This window comes from Equus przewalskii, chromosome 9 (assembly GCF_037783145.1).
Source record: "Equus przewalskii isolate Varuska chromosome 9, EquPr2, whole genome shotgun sequence".
Lineage (NCBI taxonomy): Eukaryota > Metazoa > Chordata > Mammalia > Perissodactyla > Equidae > Equus > Equus przewalskii.
Window position 1 is genome coordinate 29507832 of NC_091839.1, and position 17866 is coordinate 29525697.

General features: G+C 38.6%; 2 protein-coding genes across 4 annotated transcripts in view; both read right to left on the reverse strand.

The window, feature by feature from the left end:
* Window positions 1-413: 413 nt before the first annotated feature.
* On the reverse strand, window positions 414-14644 carry COX7A2 (cytochrome c oxidase subunit 7A2). 3 transcript variants are annotated; one of them, XM_070558968.1, is made up of 5 exons: window positions 10342-14644; window positions 6040-6744; window positions 4757-4846; window positions 2280-2364; window positions 414-619 (listed from the first exon to the last, which is right to left on the reverse strand). In XM_070558968.1, exons 2-5 carry the CDS (start codon window positions 6055-6057, stop codon window positions 561-563), a joined length of 252 nt encoding a protein of 83 aa, XP_070415069.1. In that variant the 5' UTR covers window positions 6058-6744; window positions 10342-14644; the 3' UTR covers window positions 414-560. The 3 variants fall into 3 exon arrangements, with proteins under 3 accessions (XP_070415069.1, XP_070415070.1, XP_070415071.1); XM_070558969.1 differs by lacking the exon at window positions 10342-14644 and adding an exon at window positions 8949-9102; XM_070558970.1 differs by lacking the exon at window positions 10342-14644 and adding an exon at window positions 7140-7290.
* TMEM30A (transmembrane protein 30A) overlaps window positions 14315-17866 on the reverse strand; it is a 30312-nt gene continuing 26760 nt past the window's right edge. Inside the window, exon 7 of the mRNA XM_008522349.2 lies at window positions 14315-17703. Within this exon, the coding sequence (XP_008520571.2) occupies window positions 17510-17703 (194 nt within the window). The 3' untranslated portion in view covers window positions 14315-17509. The remainder of the gene's footprint in view (window positions 17704-17866) is intronic.

Below are 17866 nucleotides of genomic sequence, written 5' to 3' on the forward strand. Positions count from 1 at the left end.
AGGAAAGCCTAATTCTAACCTGTGGAATATATCCAATATTGAAACACATTCACATCGCGAAGAGAGAGAAAAAAACTTGAACCCCATGAGCCAAAAATAACCTGCTTCCACTAATCCCAGGTCCTAGCACATTCCTGCATATAGTACAGCAGGGAAGGGAGTGGGGCTGGGGACTCAAGGAAATATGCTCAATCAATCAGGCTCAAATAATCAGGCTCTATTAAAGCTGAAGACCATCCAGGGTGTAATTCTGAGCTGCTAAAAATAAAATGTCACTGAAACAACATCACAATACTTTATACAAACTTAATGACAAAAGAATCTTTTTCTGCTCCTTATCTAAGACTGACAAGGCTGACCAAAAGCTCAAATTATTGGTATAATGTATGCTCAAGTGATAAAATAAAACAAAGCATGGTAAAGACTGTTTTATTGGTGGCAGTTAGTACAAGTCAATAAATATTGATCCCCAAAGAATTATTCAGCTATTTCTTAGATTACTGGTCCACAGAGAGCTGAATGAAACTGAACCAACTGACTGCTGGGACGATACACTGAAGTCAGTCCTGCTTCTTGGGAAACGAAGCCACAGCCAGCTGATATATAGCATACGCTGTTCCTGAAAAATAAAAAGAAACAAAAGAACTTGCAAGAAATTCTGAGATTTAAATGTATAACCTAATATATTCCAGCTAAAAAGTTATGAAGATAAAGGCAAGGTATGCATTAAGACTACTTTTATCAGAACATACAAAAGAATTTTAATAGGTGCTGGCAAAATTTAAGATAAATATATGTAAAACACAATCTATTTTAATATTAGTTAACGTCTATAGAAAGTGTTAGATGCAGCACTACAATGTATTTGTCAACTTAGTAATAACACGTAAAAAGTTTTTAAATAAGATCAAGAATACACATTAAGGTTATTTCTATACTAACATAATTGCCTCAGAAATGCTAAAAATGACTCAAACGCCAAAAAAGGTCAAAATACGCTAGCCTTCCCTGAAGTGTATTATCAATGTAAAACCAAGGAACAGTGACATATAATTTTAAAACAATCAATTTAATGTAAGAATAGCTAATAACTGGAAATTTATTTTTAAAACTAATTTATACTTGGGGGGCCGGCCCCGTGGCTGAGTGGTCAAGTTCGGGCCCTCCGCTGCAGGCAGCCCAGTGTTTCGTGGGTTCAAATCCTGGGCGCGGACACGGTATCGCTCATCAGGCCATGCTGAGGCGGCATCCCACCTGCCACAACTGAAGGACCCACAACTAAGAATATACAACTGTGTACTGGGGGGCTTTGGGGAGAAAAAGGAAAAAAATAAAAAGAATCTTTAAAAAAAAAACTAATTTATATTTAAAACTAAAACCAATTACACCTAGACATTCCAGAATATCTAAATAGTCACATTAGCAAAAAGAAATTAGGGCTTTATTTTAGGAAAGCCCAAATGTCACTATCTGGTTGCTGTCTTCATCCATAAATGCCCCTTCGCTGTAGTCAATTCAAGCCAAAGGCACCCTGGCATGGTCAGGAGGACATTGTAATTAGGGCTCAAATCTGTTTTTCCACACAGAAACAATATTAGCTTAGGTAACAAAATTTCTTCATCTTTAAAATGATACATTACAGACTTCATACAAGGTTACAGAAATCCATGTATGTGGAATTCCTATCAAGAGGATGAACATAGAGCCATCACTCTAACACAGTCTCCCTTCCTCCCAGAGGGAGCAATCATTCCAATTCCTAACTCTGCTCCTAGTATACCAATTTGTGACTTCCACTAATACTGAATAATGGACCTGCTCAAGCCACAGAAAAAACATTAACATACTTTGCATACAGTAATAAGTATTGCTCTGTACAAATTTTGTTTCTGTCATAAATATGTACATAAAGGGTTTAGGTGTAAAACGTGTTTTTATTACGCATCACAGTCACAATGTTTAAAAGGTCATTATAGCAGACGGGGTAGAGGGGACGTCTTTGGTTCCTGCAAAGGTCTGCAGGGCCACCAGTGGCACACTCTGAAAGCCACCTCTATCAGAAGATAATCATCCAACTTTATCGGTTTATTTTTTTAAAAGATATTAAAATGCTCTTAGACAATATGTATCAATCATCCTCTTGAATCCTTAAATGCAAAGCAGTACGATCTCATAATCTAGAGACAGACTGCCTGTGTTAAAGTATCAGCATAGTAAAGCAAAGAAGCTATTAGTTATCCTATTACTTTTCTATAAACCAAGCATTCCAAATGTCTTACCACCAACTGTAAGAATCATGGTGGCTCTATACAGGAGGGCGTCAGCTATCCCACCCTTGAGATGCACTGGAATTCCATTATCCTCCTAGGTTAAAAAAAATCATAATTAATACATGTGTCATCTGTTTCCAACTAATATCAAAAGATTAATCCATTCATGTAAAACTGAATGGCACCTTAAACCTATGGAATGAAAATATTTTAAATATCAAAATTAAAAAGGACTGTAATGTTTCTGATTCTTTCTCTTCTACTACTTTTAAAATAAAAATTCCTAAAACTCAACATTCTTTCCTTTAATTTGAGATCTAATAACGATGTTCTTTCCAAGGAACATGTAAATGCTAAGCTGTATGCTCATTGAATTCATCAATTTAATTATTAAAAACATCAGTAATTAGGGCAGGCCCAGTGGCGTAAGTGGTTGGGTTCACATGCCCCACTTCGGCAGCCCAGGGTTTGTAGTTTGGATCCTGGGCAGGACCTACACACCACTCATCAGGCCACGCTTTGGTGGTGTCCCACATACAAAATTGAGGAAGACTGGCAGAGATGTTAGCTCAGGGACAATCTTCCTGAAGCAAAAAAAAAAAAAAATCACTAATTATTACACTTTAGACTTAGTCAGAGGGAAGATTTTTTTTCCCTTAAAAAAAGGGGAGTTTTGGTTTATAACCCTAAATTATATCCTTAGCCTCTAATCTGGCACCTGGCATACGGTAGGTATTTAATACATCTTTTAAATATAAGTATTTTATTTTTATGTAGTATATATGATACAAGATTTTTATCACTTAAAATTTATTTGGTAAAAACCAGAAATCATAATAAAACAAAAAAATCATTGATAACCTAAGTACTTACAAAGGTAAACTGCTCTGTCCCACTAAGTCTTTCCTCACTAAGAGCATGGTACACATCCTTAAACATTTTTAATGCTTCTATTATCATATCTTCTAATTTACACAATACTTATTTAATATACAGAATGAGACTATACTAGATAACGGTCTACCATATACTATTTTTTGCTCAATGCCATCTTAAAAACCATGCTGTTAGTCCATTTGAACCTACCTCATTCCTTTTAATGGCTACACAGCATTCCACTGTGCAAAAAGAGAACTGAATTAGCCAGTCTTCTATCAAAGGGTACTGAGGTTGCTGGGGTTTTTTTGGTAAAATGGGGTTTTTATGGTAAAATCCCATAACGAATAGCCTCTTTCCTATTTTTATCTACTTATGCTACTATTTCTGTAGGAAAGATTCTTAAAAGTGGGAGCCCTAGGTGATAGGGTATGTGACTTGTTTTTAACAATACTTTCAAATCCTCTCTAACACTTCTGTACCGATTATGCTACTACCCAGCATGAATGAGAGTGCTGTGTATGAACGTAGCCGTCTCCCACACCTGGCTGATATAACCTATTTAAAGCTGTCTAAAATTGTGACAATCAAATAGGGAACAAAATTAATAACGTTTTATTTTATTAATTTGCAGGAGTTCTTTGTATCCTAAGGATATTAACCTTTGAAAAATTTGCTCTCGATTTGTCACTTGTCTCTTGTAATCATAAATGCATAAAAAATACATTAAAAAAATTTTAATTTTTATGTCACCAAACCTTGTAATTGTTCTCTTTTATAGCTTACAGGCTTTGTAAAGACTCCTTAGGAAGAATTCCCCATCCTTAAGATTATAAAAATATTCTCCTACGGTGATTATAGTTAATAACACTGTATTGTATACTTGAAATCTGCTAAGAGAGTAGATCTTAACTGCTTTTACCACACACACACAAAAGCTAACTATGTGAGGTGATGGACTTGTTAATTAACTTGACTGTGGTAATCATTCATAGGTACATTAAACATCACAGTGTACACTTCAAAAAAATATCAGGCACAACAAAAAAATACAATTATCTGTCAATCACACCTCAATAAAACTGGGGAAAAAAGGAATATTTGCCTATATTTTCCTCTAATATAGTTTTGAGACAGAAGTATTTATATCTGCAATTTACCTTTTAATATACAATATTGAAGGCATCTAACTTTACTTCAAAATAGCCACTTTTTCCAATACCAATTTATTGTATCCTTTCCCCACTGATGTGAAATAGCACCTTTAACATATATTACATTTCTACATATATACTTATTCTGTTTCTAGGCTCTTTCTACGGTCTATCTGTCCACTCCTGTGAAACTACCCCAAAGAGTGGCAGCCCAATATAACTCCTCCAAAGAAAGTGTCTTTGACCTTTACCCTTTCCCTCTCATTTCTTCTGCTTCCCGAGGGCCTCTTAGATACAGCTAATGCCCAATTAGCTATCAGTAAGCAGTTTCTTATTTATTCTTTTGCTAATACAACAGGATCACTAACAGTCAGAGTCTCCAGATTTACTTCCTATCTCCACCTTTTGAAAGCTTAATTATTACAAATAACAACTGCCTATAAAACATTTCAGTACCTGAAATAGTTTTTGTTTCTCTGGAACTTTATTTTCAAACTGCCTGCGGGAAGCAGTACTTATGGTCCTCCGGGCAAGGTGACGAAGACCCTGAAATGGAAAATCCGTATACATTAAAAAGATTTAGGGCTTAAAGAAACCTTCAAAACCAATCTTTCATATTATAGAACAGGGAAATTGAGAGCTAAAAGATATCCGATTTGTCAGTAACAAAGTCATAAACCAGAATCCAGGTTTTCCCATCTGCTGTCCATTCACTGCTCTTTCTGTTAGATTCTGCAGTCTCTCAAGACCACATTCAAGAAGCGATGCATGCAGATTCTGAGCAAAACAAAAAACCATGATCTTTACCTGAATTGAACCAGCAGCACTACATAATCCTTGAGGAAAACATATTGATATACAGAGATTACAAAAATAATCATAAAATGCACTAAACTCAACTGTTTTAATACTGTATTATTAAAACCTCCTTGATATCAAAATAAACTGGTATGACTCTTACTTAATTAAAATGTTTCATTACATTATTCCTTAAAAACCTTTAACAGGGTATAAGTCTTTAAAAGAGAAACCTGCATTATACATCCAGTTGAATTAAATAATGAAACAAACATGCACTCCACTTTCTAAAACAAATAATCTACTGAGAAGCTAAGTAAAACCTTACTGCATAATTACAAAACAAAACGAGCGCTGTTACTTTTCCTCTCTGGAAATCTTGGGGAAATTTTTCACACGCTCCAAGTCGGCGGAGCAATGAAGGACAGCGCAGAACCGCATGACCGGAGCAACACTGCGGCCATACCTGGTTCTCAAGTCCCACCCAAAACTACACGACTTGCTTTTTAAACTGCCTTCTGACGCTCACAAAGCTCACAACCAGTGAAACTTAAACCCTTTCGGTGTCAGACGAGCGTCCTTCTGTCTGCTGCTGCCCGGGCACCCGACCTTCCCACCTGGACCTCGCTTACTCACATCGGAGCGCCCGACCTCACCCACCACCGCGGGGCCAGGCGTGGCGACCACGCACTCACGGCTCGTCTCTGCCACCACCCTCTGGTCACCTTCGCAGCCTCTCCACTCCCCACACTACCCAGCACAGCCTGGCGACAGCGACCGATGGAAGCGAAGGCAACGGCAGGCGCGAAGGACACGGACCAAGGTGACTGCAGAACACGCCCGCCCTCGCCTTTGTGGAGAGGCTTTTCTGTCGTGACCCCTCGGCCTCCGCTCCCCACGCCCCCGCCCCACATCATGAGCCCACGCCAAAAGCTGCTCACCAGCAGATTCCGCAGCATCTTGCCTCAGTTACTGCCCGCCAACCGCGACCACCGAACTGCAGGAACGAAAATCACCAGCCCGGAACCGGAACTACTTCTGGCCTTGCGCAAGCGTCAGAGAACCTGACCATTTCCGGCGGCGGAGGGGCGGGCGCTCCTGACCATAGAGAGCGAGGAGAGCGAGAGCGGCCGTGCGGCGGGACGCTCTGGGCGGCGGCCCGTCTTCGTGCGCGGCTCGCGCCGCCCGGCCCGAGGCCCTGCGGGTGGCTGAGCGGCGGCGGCTCCGGCCGGCAGCGCGGCGGGAGGGGCGTGGGAAGCGCGCTGTACCTGCCATAGTGAGACCACCGTGAGGCCGGGCTGTCATACGCAGAGTGTATTCCGAACGCGAAGGCGTACGCTGAGCAACCTTGGAGCCACTGTTCCGAGGCTGAAGGCACAGAAGAGCGGCGAACTAGCAGCTGGGAGGCTGGAAGAAATGCAAACGAGGAGGATAACGCCTCTTACACCGATACAAGCCGTTTTTTTCCACCGAAGACACTGCCGTGAGGGCGTTGCTGCTCTTTGTGCTGAGGGTGCTGTCGAGAGCTGCGCCGGGGAACCAGCGTGTATTTCCTCGTGCCTCTGAAGGCCGCAGAACTCTGCGCGCCAGCGCTCCGGGTGTGCCGGAACGGCGGCCGTCCGCTCCCTCCTCAGGGTCTGGGAACGCTGAAAAGAGGGGAGTTTAACTGGGGGACAGGAAATGGGACGGCAGATCTGGCCACAAGTCCTGCTGCCTCTGGTCCAGAAGGCACTTTCAATGATTGGAATTGCTGGGCACAGCAATTATTGTACAGACAGGCTATCTGTATCTTCCCTCGCTCTTGCTTAAATAATGCTGCATAACAAGTGTCTTTATTCTCTGTGCCCACCCCCAAGTGTGTATAAACAGAAACATAAAAGTATCTACCACATACTACAAAAAATGTCTACCTTTTTACAAACTATTATTTCAGTCATTTATAGAAAGCTAATGACATACGAGTTGAGCGTAGGTGAAATGTGTGGATAAAAATTAGTAATGTTACAATTATTATTCCTCCTAATCTTTCAGAGGAAGTTACCTGTCCCCGTTCAAGTTCTCTTCCTCATCAAGGTTTATAAACAACCCAGTTCATCTCTTTCCCGGATGGAGACTGAAAGAACCTGTTTTATTCCCCTGCTGTATTAGGCACTGTAATCCAGTCCTTGAGGACAATTACCAGGAGCCGATAGCTGGGGAGCATAAAGATTTTTAAAAAGTGGATTGCCTATAATTTGAATTTTTAAAGATGTGTGTGCTCTCTTATTTCCCCATTTAGTCAACTAGATTATAATCTTCTCAAGAACAGAGATTATCTGAGTTTCTTGCCAGTCCCCTAGTATTTCTTAAAGCAGGTAAACTGCTAACAAACAGATGAATTAATGATATATACTGGGTGATAGATCTAGGGTACTTATGGCTCTGTCCAAAAAGAACCAAGATTCCCATAAAATAGATCCTAAAGTAGACGCAGATCCTTATGTGCATGTCATTTAGTACAGTAAAATTTTCCCCTCTTTACTGGATCAACATATAAACAGATTCCCAAATTAAACTAACTTCCTTTGATTTCAGTTACCATCGTATTTCTCATCTCCTTCAAAATAAAACACAGATTTCTTTATATTTGTCTTCCCTTCCTCTCCTCCTAATTTTTTTTTTTTTAATATCTCATTTTTGGACAATCTTTTACTGCTCTTGTTAGGATAACCATGGCTTCTTTGTTGCTAAATAAACTGTCAATCTCAACTTTCATCTTTTCCGTCTACGAGCAATATTTAACATGCTTGACCATTCCCTCAAAATATACTTCCAATTTTTTATTTGGAAATAAACGATAAATGCAATACAGTATAACATGTATGTATAGTTTGAAAGACGGTCTTAATGAGGTTTCCAGGCACTACTCTTTCAGTGGTTCTCCTACTGCAGCAGCTGCTACTTTTAGTTTCCTTTCCTGGCTCCTCATCCTCTCAATGTGTAAATTTCACAGTACCACCTTTTTCTACGTGCATCCCTTTTGTGATTTCACCCAATTGCCATGAAATACCACTTGTGTGCTGACAACTCTCCAGCCTGATCTTTCCCTTTAGCTCCAGACAGCTCCAATTAGATGTCTAATGGGCATCTCAAACTTACAACCCAAACTGAATTCTACTTTCCACTCATTTCCAAGCCTTCTTCTCTGCAATTTCCTTCATTTCAAGCCCCACACTGTGACTGTTTTTATCATACTGTATGATAAACAAATGGCAAGCAATAGGATATATTGGAACACATGAGGAAGCCATTCGGTGTAAACCTAATTTGGCCTGACCTCATTCCTTCAAAATGGCCTGTCATGGTCATTAAGCAAGCATTGTATATCTGCTTTAAGCATTTGCTATGTCCCAAAGACAAGAACAAACGGCCTTAAGATAAAAATGCAACCTCCTCCACATCTGCATTTCCTTAAGGAGAAACATCTCTGCCTAGGCTAGGAACTGATTGCTGTGCCTACCCTGTGACCATCCAGGTCCAGACAACAGACGGGCTACCTGCTGTGTCCACTGAGACAGCCAACCTACTTCCTGCTGTGTTCATCAATCGCTGTGCTGACAGAGCAGTCTCGTGACTACTGTAAAAGGGACATTTCAATCATATGTGATACATGCTCTTTGAGGGTATATAACCACTCTGTACACCCCACTTCTTTGGTGCCCTTCCTTCCCTGGGGAAGGAAGGCCCCAGTCTAACCTAGTCCTCAGGTCTGGCTCATAATAAACTCACCCCAATTTTCATTTATAGATCAGTTATGGATTATTTTTGTCAACATGTCTAACTAATCCATTAGAAAATTCTGTTGGCTGACCTTCAAAATATCATCAATCTGACCACTTCTCATTATATCCACCACTACTAGCACTGCATGCCGTCATCATCTCTTGCTTGCATGACTGCAAAAGCCGTTTTAACTGGTTTCCTTGCTGCTTCTCTTCCAGTCTATCTTCCACAAAGCTGTGATCCTAGTAAGGGTTTGCATTAGATAGTGACTCTGCTTAGAACTCTGGTTCCCTGCTGTACCCCCAGCACCTAGAATGGCAACTGGCATATAGAAAACGCTCACTAAATACTGGTTAAATGAATAGTATGCTGCCCAAAAGAATGAACTTATTTTATTGAGTATAAAAATTCAAAAAATATTTCTTAGTACTTATACTCCTTTCCAACATTTTTCAGTCCCAGGGCTCCTCATTGTCTCCTTGCTCTTGCTCTGTAAACTGTGGTTGTCCTGACAGAAAAGTATGGCCGAAATTCACCTGAGTGCCTACTGAACTTTACTGGATCTTCCCAGGCACACTTGAGATTTGTTACCAGATTTGTAAATTCATCCTCTGAAGCAGAACAGTTATTTTCAAAATAGGCTTCTCCCAAAACATCAGTGTGAGGTTCTTTTATAATATTAGAAAATTATTAGAAAGGGTTCTTCTTTTGAAAAATACTTCAGAGGACTCTTGAACATTATAACAGAACTGGCAGTATGCTATTTAGATATGTGGAAAATGTGAGTTAGGTAAACAGTTAAGTTTTGTCAGTAAGATAAGTTTACGGATGTCAGATGTGAAAGTATTGAGTCAAAATATTTCACAATTACTCATGGAAAGTTAACAAATCACAAAGTTACTCAATCTTTCTTTTCCTTTAAAAAACAAGATGACAACCCTTACTTTGATCCTGCCTATAGCATCTATAAATAAAAAGTGGAGGAAAGCCAAAATAGTGTTTTGTGTAGTTGGGATGCGTCTATTTTAGTTCTGGAACTATGCTTCCAGTTTTACAAAAACCATGTAGTAGAAGAGCTTCACTGAAGTTTAATGTATAAAAAGTACTAGTTAGATAAAAGCATTTCAACATAATTCCAGATGTTCTTTGGTCGTCTCAATTGCTGTATTATTTTATTATTAAATAACTTATCTAATTGCAAGCCTCAGTCTTTTCATCATACAAGTTAAGGGATGGGACTAATTATCTTATCTCTGGCTCTAAAATCCTTATGTATGAAAAATACTTTCATAAAACATAAGAATATGAGTTCACTCCTTTTTGAACAATAACTTATTGACTACATACTGTGAATGTACACTGCAAAATGCTCAGGGGAAAACTTTTTAAATCTCTGACCTTCTGGAGCATATAATCTAATTAGGAAGAGACAGTATACACACAACAGTAAATTATGATGCAGACAAATTACTCTCTGATACCTGATACAGCAAGAGTTGCTATGGGAAATTCAAGGAAGGTGGTGGTCATTAGGAAGGTTTCAAAAAGACTGATTTTAGCAGGGTCCTGTAAGCATAAATGGAAGAGAGATTAAAAAGCATTTCAGATTTAGGGCAAGAACATGATTAATAATCTGGATTTAGGATCAAGCATGATCTACTACAGGAACTGTAAAACAGAGGCCTAGATGGAGTGAAAAGAGAAAAAATATTGTTGTAGTTAAGAACTTGGAAGTCAGATCCTGAAGCTATCTATTAATAGTGAGATGACTGAAGTCAAGTTATCTAATCTATTTATACCTCAGTTTATTCATCTATAAAATGGAAATAATAGTATCCATCATCACTGGGTGGCTGTGAAGATTAAATGGCACAATTCAATAAATGTTAGCTATCATTATCGGAGGAGAAGTTGGGTAAGGAGAAAGAGGTCAACAGAAGAAATATCCAGGCAGGCAGTATAGCAAACGCAGAGGCAAAGAAGAGGGGGTGAACAGATGTCTGGGGAACTGCAGATAGTTTGGTCTGGGCAGAAGGACAAATGGAGGTGTGAGGCAACAGTGGAAAGGCAGTGAGATTTTAACGATGAGTCTAACTTTTATCCTGAAGGTGCCTTAGGGCCATTTAAAGGTTTAAACAGCAAACTGTGAAGATCCGAACTCTATTTCAAGATCATTCTGGTAGTAGTGAAAGGCTGGATTGGACCTGAGTTACAGGAATAGAGTCCACTAGAAGGGTCTTACAATAATCCAAGGAAGAAAGAAAACCTGAAATAAGTCAGCAGCAAAAGAGATGTGGACAAAGGGATGCAGACAAGGGGATGGATTAGAGAGCCAACTATGAGGAAGTACCTTCAAAAATCAGCAGAATGTAGTGATTTATCGGCATGGGAAATTGGGGAGGAGAGCAATGTTTCCGGCTTAGCTCATAAAGTGCTTGGTCATACTATTCACTCTATCAAGGAATATAAAAGAAACCCCAGGCTAGTATGGGATGATTCCTGTTTTGCCCTTATTAAGCTTGAGAGATCCAAGAATAATCCAAAAACATATCTATAATTGAACAACCTAGAGCTCAGGAGAGATGTCAAGGCACAAAAAGATAAAGAAGTCAGTGTGAAGATGGTAGGAGAAGTGATGAGGAACTTAAGATTGCTTAGGGAGTATGTGTAAAGTGAGTAAAGGGCCCAGAACATACGCTCTAAGAATTCCCGACATTTTAAATGGTGAGCATACCCAAGGGATATATAAAGGAGACTAGGGATCAGATAAATAGGAAGAAAATCAGAAGAGATATTCCTGAAGCCATATGCTAAGGATGAAGAGGGAAGAAAAATGCCGAACTATCAAATGGAGCACAAAGTTCAAGATAAGGGTGAGTTCATCTGATTCGACCAAAAGGAGTGGCAATTGTTCACTAAGTGCCATTTGTCTATACTTTGTGCTAAATGCTTGTCATCTATCACTTCCCTTATTCCTCAAAACAAAATCTGTCAAGTGGGTATTAAAAGTCTCATTTTACTGACAAGGAAATGGTGAAGTAAATGGTTTAGGAGATTAAGTAATCTGAAGATATAGCTTATATATATATATATAAAAGAGCCAGGTCAGCACGCTTCTAAAACCCATACTCTTTCTACTGAATCTTTCAGACACAGACGACAGTGAACAGAGTCCACTGTGATCGTAGAGTGAGAGCCTGCCTGAAGCTGAAGATGACAATAAAATATAAACCACTCTTTTACAAGCTTTGTTGTGAAAAGGAAGACAACACACCCCAGGATTATTTTAGACCACTGACTGCAATTTGACATATATTTGCAAAGCTTTTTTCTCTGCATTTCTAGTCCTTGAAACAAAGTGGTGTCTATCTTGATAGTGAAAGTGATGTATGGTCAGTTCAGTCGTCTCCTACATTACCTGGATGGAGAAGCTTGTGATACACAAACAGATGAGCTCCCATTCATGACCCAAAGTACATGACAAGATTATCTTTTAAGATTTTTTTAAATGTTATAAAATCACCAAAAGGCGCTTTGAACTGTTTCTGATTTAAGATAGTGGATCGGCCCCAAGAGTTTTGTCTCTTCTCCTTCTCCCGCCAGTAAAACCAAAGAAAAAGAACTGAAAGGAGATAAGGTGTTGATAGACACATGGTTGATAGACACATCACCTCAGCTGAATCTCAAAGGCATTATGCCAAGTGAAAGAAGCCAGTTTCAACAGGTTACATATGGTATGATTCCATTTACGACATTCTACAAGACAAACTATGGGGACTGAAAAGAGATCAGTGGTTGCCTGGGGTTATGGGTCGGGGGGACAGGTGACTATAAAAGGATAGTATAAGGGAATTCTGGGGGGTGATGGTACTGCTCTGTAACTTATGATGACTACACAAATCTGTATGTTAAAACTCACAGAACTGTACGCTCCAAGGGAAAAAGTTTACTGGATGATAATCTAAAAATCATTTTCTAAAAAGAATATGAGCCCAAACGGATGGAGAATAGAGAGGAGAAAGAAAGAGAAAAGCAATTTCAACAGACTTCTGGAAAACAGAAAGCAGGTGGGATATGACTGAGCACGACACAGGAAGCTGCAATCTAAAGGGATTACAAGGGGGATACTGGTGAGAAGCATACTGACTGGTCCCACAACCCGAGAAGCTCAGACTTGGAGGTAAACGTTACAGCAGAGAGCGGCGCCAAGGGACACGCCTGAAAATGACCAGCTGAAAATTATGCAACAGAATGGTCAGATCCCCAAGACCTCTGCCCTACCTCTCTCAGCCAAACAAATACAATCTCTCACCTCCATCGCTGTCTACCACAGGTAGAAGACAAAAGAATTTTTTATCTGGAGAGAAGTAATGGAAGACAACTAGGCGGAAGGGATACGCAGAGAGGCAGATACAGGGAAATGCATGTGAAGCGGAAAATAGAAGGTAAGGTGGAAGACATGGTGGAAGCAGAGTGTTAAAAGGAAAGAAACAGACCCTCCTTCAACCCCTTCCTTTCGCACAAAGGAAGCTTTAAGTGTCTTAGGAAGTACTCCAGTAAACAAAGAGTGTAAACTAGGAATCAGCAGATCTAACATAGGAGGGTGACAAAAGGAGGGCGTGAGTAATGGCTGTGTAGCCAGCCAAGAGGACAACCAGTACAGACAGACTGGCCAGAAGAACACACACAGAATAGACCTCTGTAGTAAAAACAGGGAATCAGATTATCTGATGTGTAAGGAGAAAAACCCTTCAAAACTAGTGATGAGAACATGGTGGACCCGACAGAGAAGTTGAAAAAATTTCAAGAGGGGTTTCCAGAAATTTATATGTGTTAAAAATAAGGTGATAATTAATTCCAAGAAAAACGATGCAAAATGTAATCACTGTGTGCTTTTTTCTTACTGTATACTGTATACTGTAGTAATTTATAGTCATAATTAAACAACAGCTAATGCATTTACTAAATATTATAACTATATAATGGGAGAAGAGGAGGTATGTTTGTTAGAGAGCTAAATCATCAGGTAACCTCATCAAGAAGATATTATGGTCTCAAACGGTTAAATCTCTAAATACCAAAAGAAACAACTTCTGGAGTCAAAATGATTCTCTCTGGAAGGCAAAAAAAGTTGGGACAGGGACTGCTGTTTTTCATCACAAGGCCATTAGATTTTTTAATTATTTTTTTTTTTGCTGAGGAAGATTTGCCCTGAGCTAACATCCACTGCCAATCTTCCTCTTTTTCTATGTGAGCCACCACCACAGCATGGCCACTGACAAGCAAGTGGTGGAGGTCCATGCCCAGGAACCAAACCTGGGCCACTGAAGCAGAGTGCACCAAACTCAACCACTAGGCCACCAGGGCTGGCCCTAGATTTTTAAAATTGTGTACACATCTTACTTTAACAAATTTTACAGATATATAAAAGCAAATAAGGTCACCATGGTCTGATTTGATTTTAGATATATTTATTTTGAAATTTCAAATGACATTAGGGGAAATGTGATTTTTATGTTTATTGATGGGGTATGGGCTAGAAAAACGCTCTAAAACACTTTACTGGATCATCCAAACTCAACAACCAACATTTATGCATCAAAATTCTTCTTGAAATAGCATTTCCTCACTCCCTTCACCCTCCCCCAAAATAACCATGTTCACAAAGAACAAAACTTTACAGCTTAACCAACAAAAGACTATACGATAATTGCAAGGCAGTGTTTCCACGAAACAGGAGCTGAGCAGGCTGAATAGCATTCATTAACCCTACCTCTCAGCTGCTCCTCTCTCTTAGTCTGGCTTTTCATTTCCTGCATGCTCTGCCCACTTCTTATTTTCACCATCCTTGCCTCTCTACCAGTTCTTCATTTTCTATTTACCAGAAATTTCCCTTGATCTAACACCAAAGTTACCCAACCTGCCTATAACTCAGATGACAATGTGACTACTTCTTGGTAAGAACAGATGTTTCTCAGTAATACAGATAAACCTTGCAGTTAATGCTGTTGGAGAGATTAATATATACACATATGGCAATCAAATCTAGGCATGGATACGTTAAAACTCGAACTCACTGACCCTGGGCTAAAATTTAGTGCCACACATTAGCAACAACATTGAGGCATTGTTCTTTTAGCAAGACACTTGAACATATCAAAATTAATTTTGTTCATTTTTATTAACGCAGAACATACTAACAGAAAGTTATCTTTTAATATAATCAAGGTTACAAATAAACTGTGACTAACCCATAAATAATATTCACTTGACTCTCCTCTTGGTTGGATAATTCTCTATTAGGTAGTTTAGTTATTTTTATCAATTTATTTTTAAACTGACAGGATTTCAATGAAATTTCTTAGCTTTTACTCATTAAATAACTCCTTCAACTGCGAAACTTCATATATCAAAATACTTCCTACAAGATAATGCATTCTTCAATGCCTTCTACTTAACCTAGTGGTCGTAAAATGCAGTATGATTCTTTGCAAGTTGAATATGACATCAATGTTTCCAAAAGATGAGCATAAAGCCCACAGGCAAGAACTGTTCTCCCTCCCCCATGCTTCACAGAGGCCATATCAATGTTCCACATTCCTCCTATTTAGCAACCAGGATCTCTTAGGGCTCAAATGGCAGGAGACAGGGAGGAACTTAGGCCATCAATGTACTTGTAAAATAGACAAAACTCTAAACATATTTTAAGATTCCATCTTCACCACAGATAACAAAGTGTTGGAAGGGCTCTTCAACTTTTCTTTAGCAGCACCTTTGGTCCCCTAGTTAGAAAAAGAGACACAGGATGGCAGTCCTCCTTAAACAGCACAAATTCAATCTGGAAAGACTGGCAAAAACCCCTCTCCCCCAGTGAAGTATGCCAGAAAATAAACCACCACGTGCAAGAGAGTCAACTATCAGAATAAACAGCACTGTTCTGAAGGACCGACAAAACAAAGAATATTTTTAGACAAAGAATATCCTATACAGTCAGAAATTTCAGGATAATCATACATTAAGTACCTCATGCAAGTAATATTCTACCAGTTAAAAGTCATTATGAACTACAAGTTGTTTTAACTGAATTTCATGTTATACAAAACTTAAGAAGTGTGGCACATTTCTACTATTAAGTACTACATTTTTTTAAAAAAAAATATATTAATCAAAATAGATACATGATCCAAAGCTTTTGATTTAAAATATAACTGAAGGAAACCATTACAAATTCTGAATATCAAACGAGCATTCTTCTATACAAACGTGAGTTATTTTAGTAAAAAAAAAAAATTGCAATTTCAATGCAATTAAGCCTCCTCTGATTAAGACATACATTTTCATGCATGTGAAAAAATAAGTTTATATTCAAGAATAAGTTCCATCGCAAACAAATTACAGCATTTATTCAATAAGGAATATTAAAATAAGTCCAGTTAATAGAAAATAAAATAACTTCAACCACATATATTATAATTTATCATGTACACACTTCAAAATCCTCAAAATTTAATCAAGAAATTTAAAGAACTTCTTTTTAAAATGTGTCTTAGGAAAACCAACCAAAACAAGTGGTGCCTTAACCAAAGAGAACGTGCATACGCATCCATTTTTGACCTATATGCAAAAAGCGAATGAAAGATAGAGGAAACGAAGGTTACTGTTTCCAAAATTTCTGCAATACAATAAGAGTACTTAAGTCAAAACACTTACCTGCACAATTAAAACAGCTTGGGGTCTTTTCAACGCTGAAGGGAATTTCTGAATGTTAAATACCACGAGAATGAAAGCAGTCTCTTTTGAACATTTACAACTAGTTTACAGTTGAGGCGGAAGATGAAGGTCTGCCAGGTTTCCCCGCCCCGCCCGTATTCTTCCGTCTCTCGAGGGACATGACCACATGGAAAACTCATCAACTGAGCTGGGGTTCCTGACCGCAACAGCTTAACCAAATGGAAAGAGGAATTTTACAATCTCCTACCTGAGACCTACCCGACCTCTTCAGGCATGACCATTAATTCCTATGCTAGACTAAGTAAGCATAGCCTTTGAAATCAAAGTTAAGCTTGACAAAGAACTGTACTGGATAAATTGAATACATGAGCCACCTCAATAAAGATGGTACTTTAAGCCTTTACACACAACACATGAAAATGATGATGTGTTTCATTTAGATTGGTCTTTCTTCATCTCTTCATAACTCTGAATCCTAAAAAGTTAGCAAGTCATTATACTCATACATCTTGTAATCCCTTTCTTCACACAATAGGCACACATATACAGTATCACATGTCAATATAATATTACCAACACAGCATAAACATTTAAGCAGTAGACACATTTCACATGAAAGAGGCTCTATGCATCACGTGGCCTGTCCCAACAAAAAGCAAACATCAGAATGCCATTTCAGCAGTTACAGTGTTGATATGATCAGTCTAGCTAATTTGTTTTATACCCGTCATATATTTTCATAAGTCATCCATAAGGAAGAAGCAAAGGACGAAGCCTGTTTAAAAACAAAGTTATGTGCCAACTTCAAAAACAACATACTAACCAGACATTAGTTAGTATGACATCAGCATTCGAAAGCTAGGTTGAATAGGACTGGCCTTGATGCACATGCAGTAAATTTGTTTTCAGAATATAAAATTAAATGGTAATGTCAGCAGTATTACTACTGTTTCTGTATTTATGATTAATTACTAGCAGTACAACTCCCAGAAGAAAGGAGATGGATCCAACAGCGATGTAAGCAATCCCCAAAAATGGATTTTTTCCTCCCATCCATGAAATAGTGCTCAAGATCATCCGTTTTCGTCCATCAAAAGAATGTACAGGGTAATCTGAAGAGTGTATAGGAAGACTTTTCCATGTCTACTTTCTTGATTTTTAAATACAACTTAAAAAGTTGGCATTTAATTGCTTGTAATTCATTAGTATAATTCTATGATACAGAGGCACTTTATTCATATGTTCTAAATCACAAAATAATTATATAATTATTAT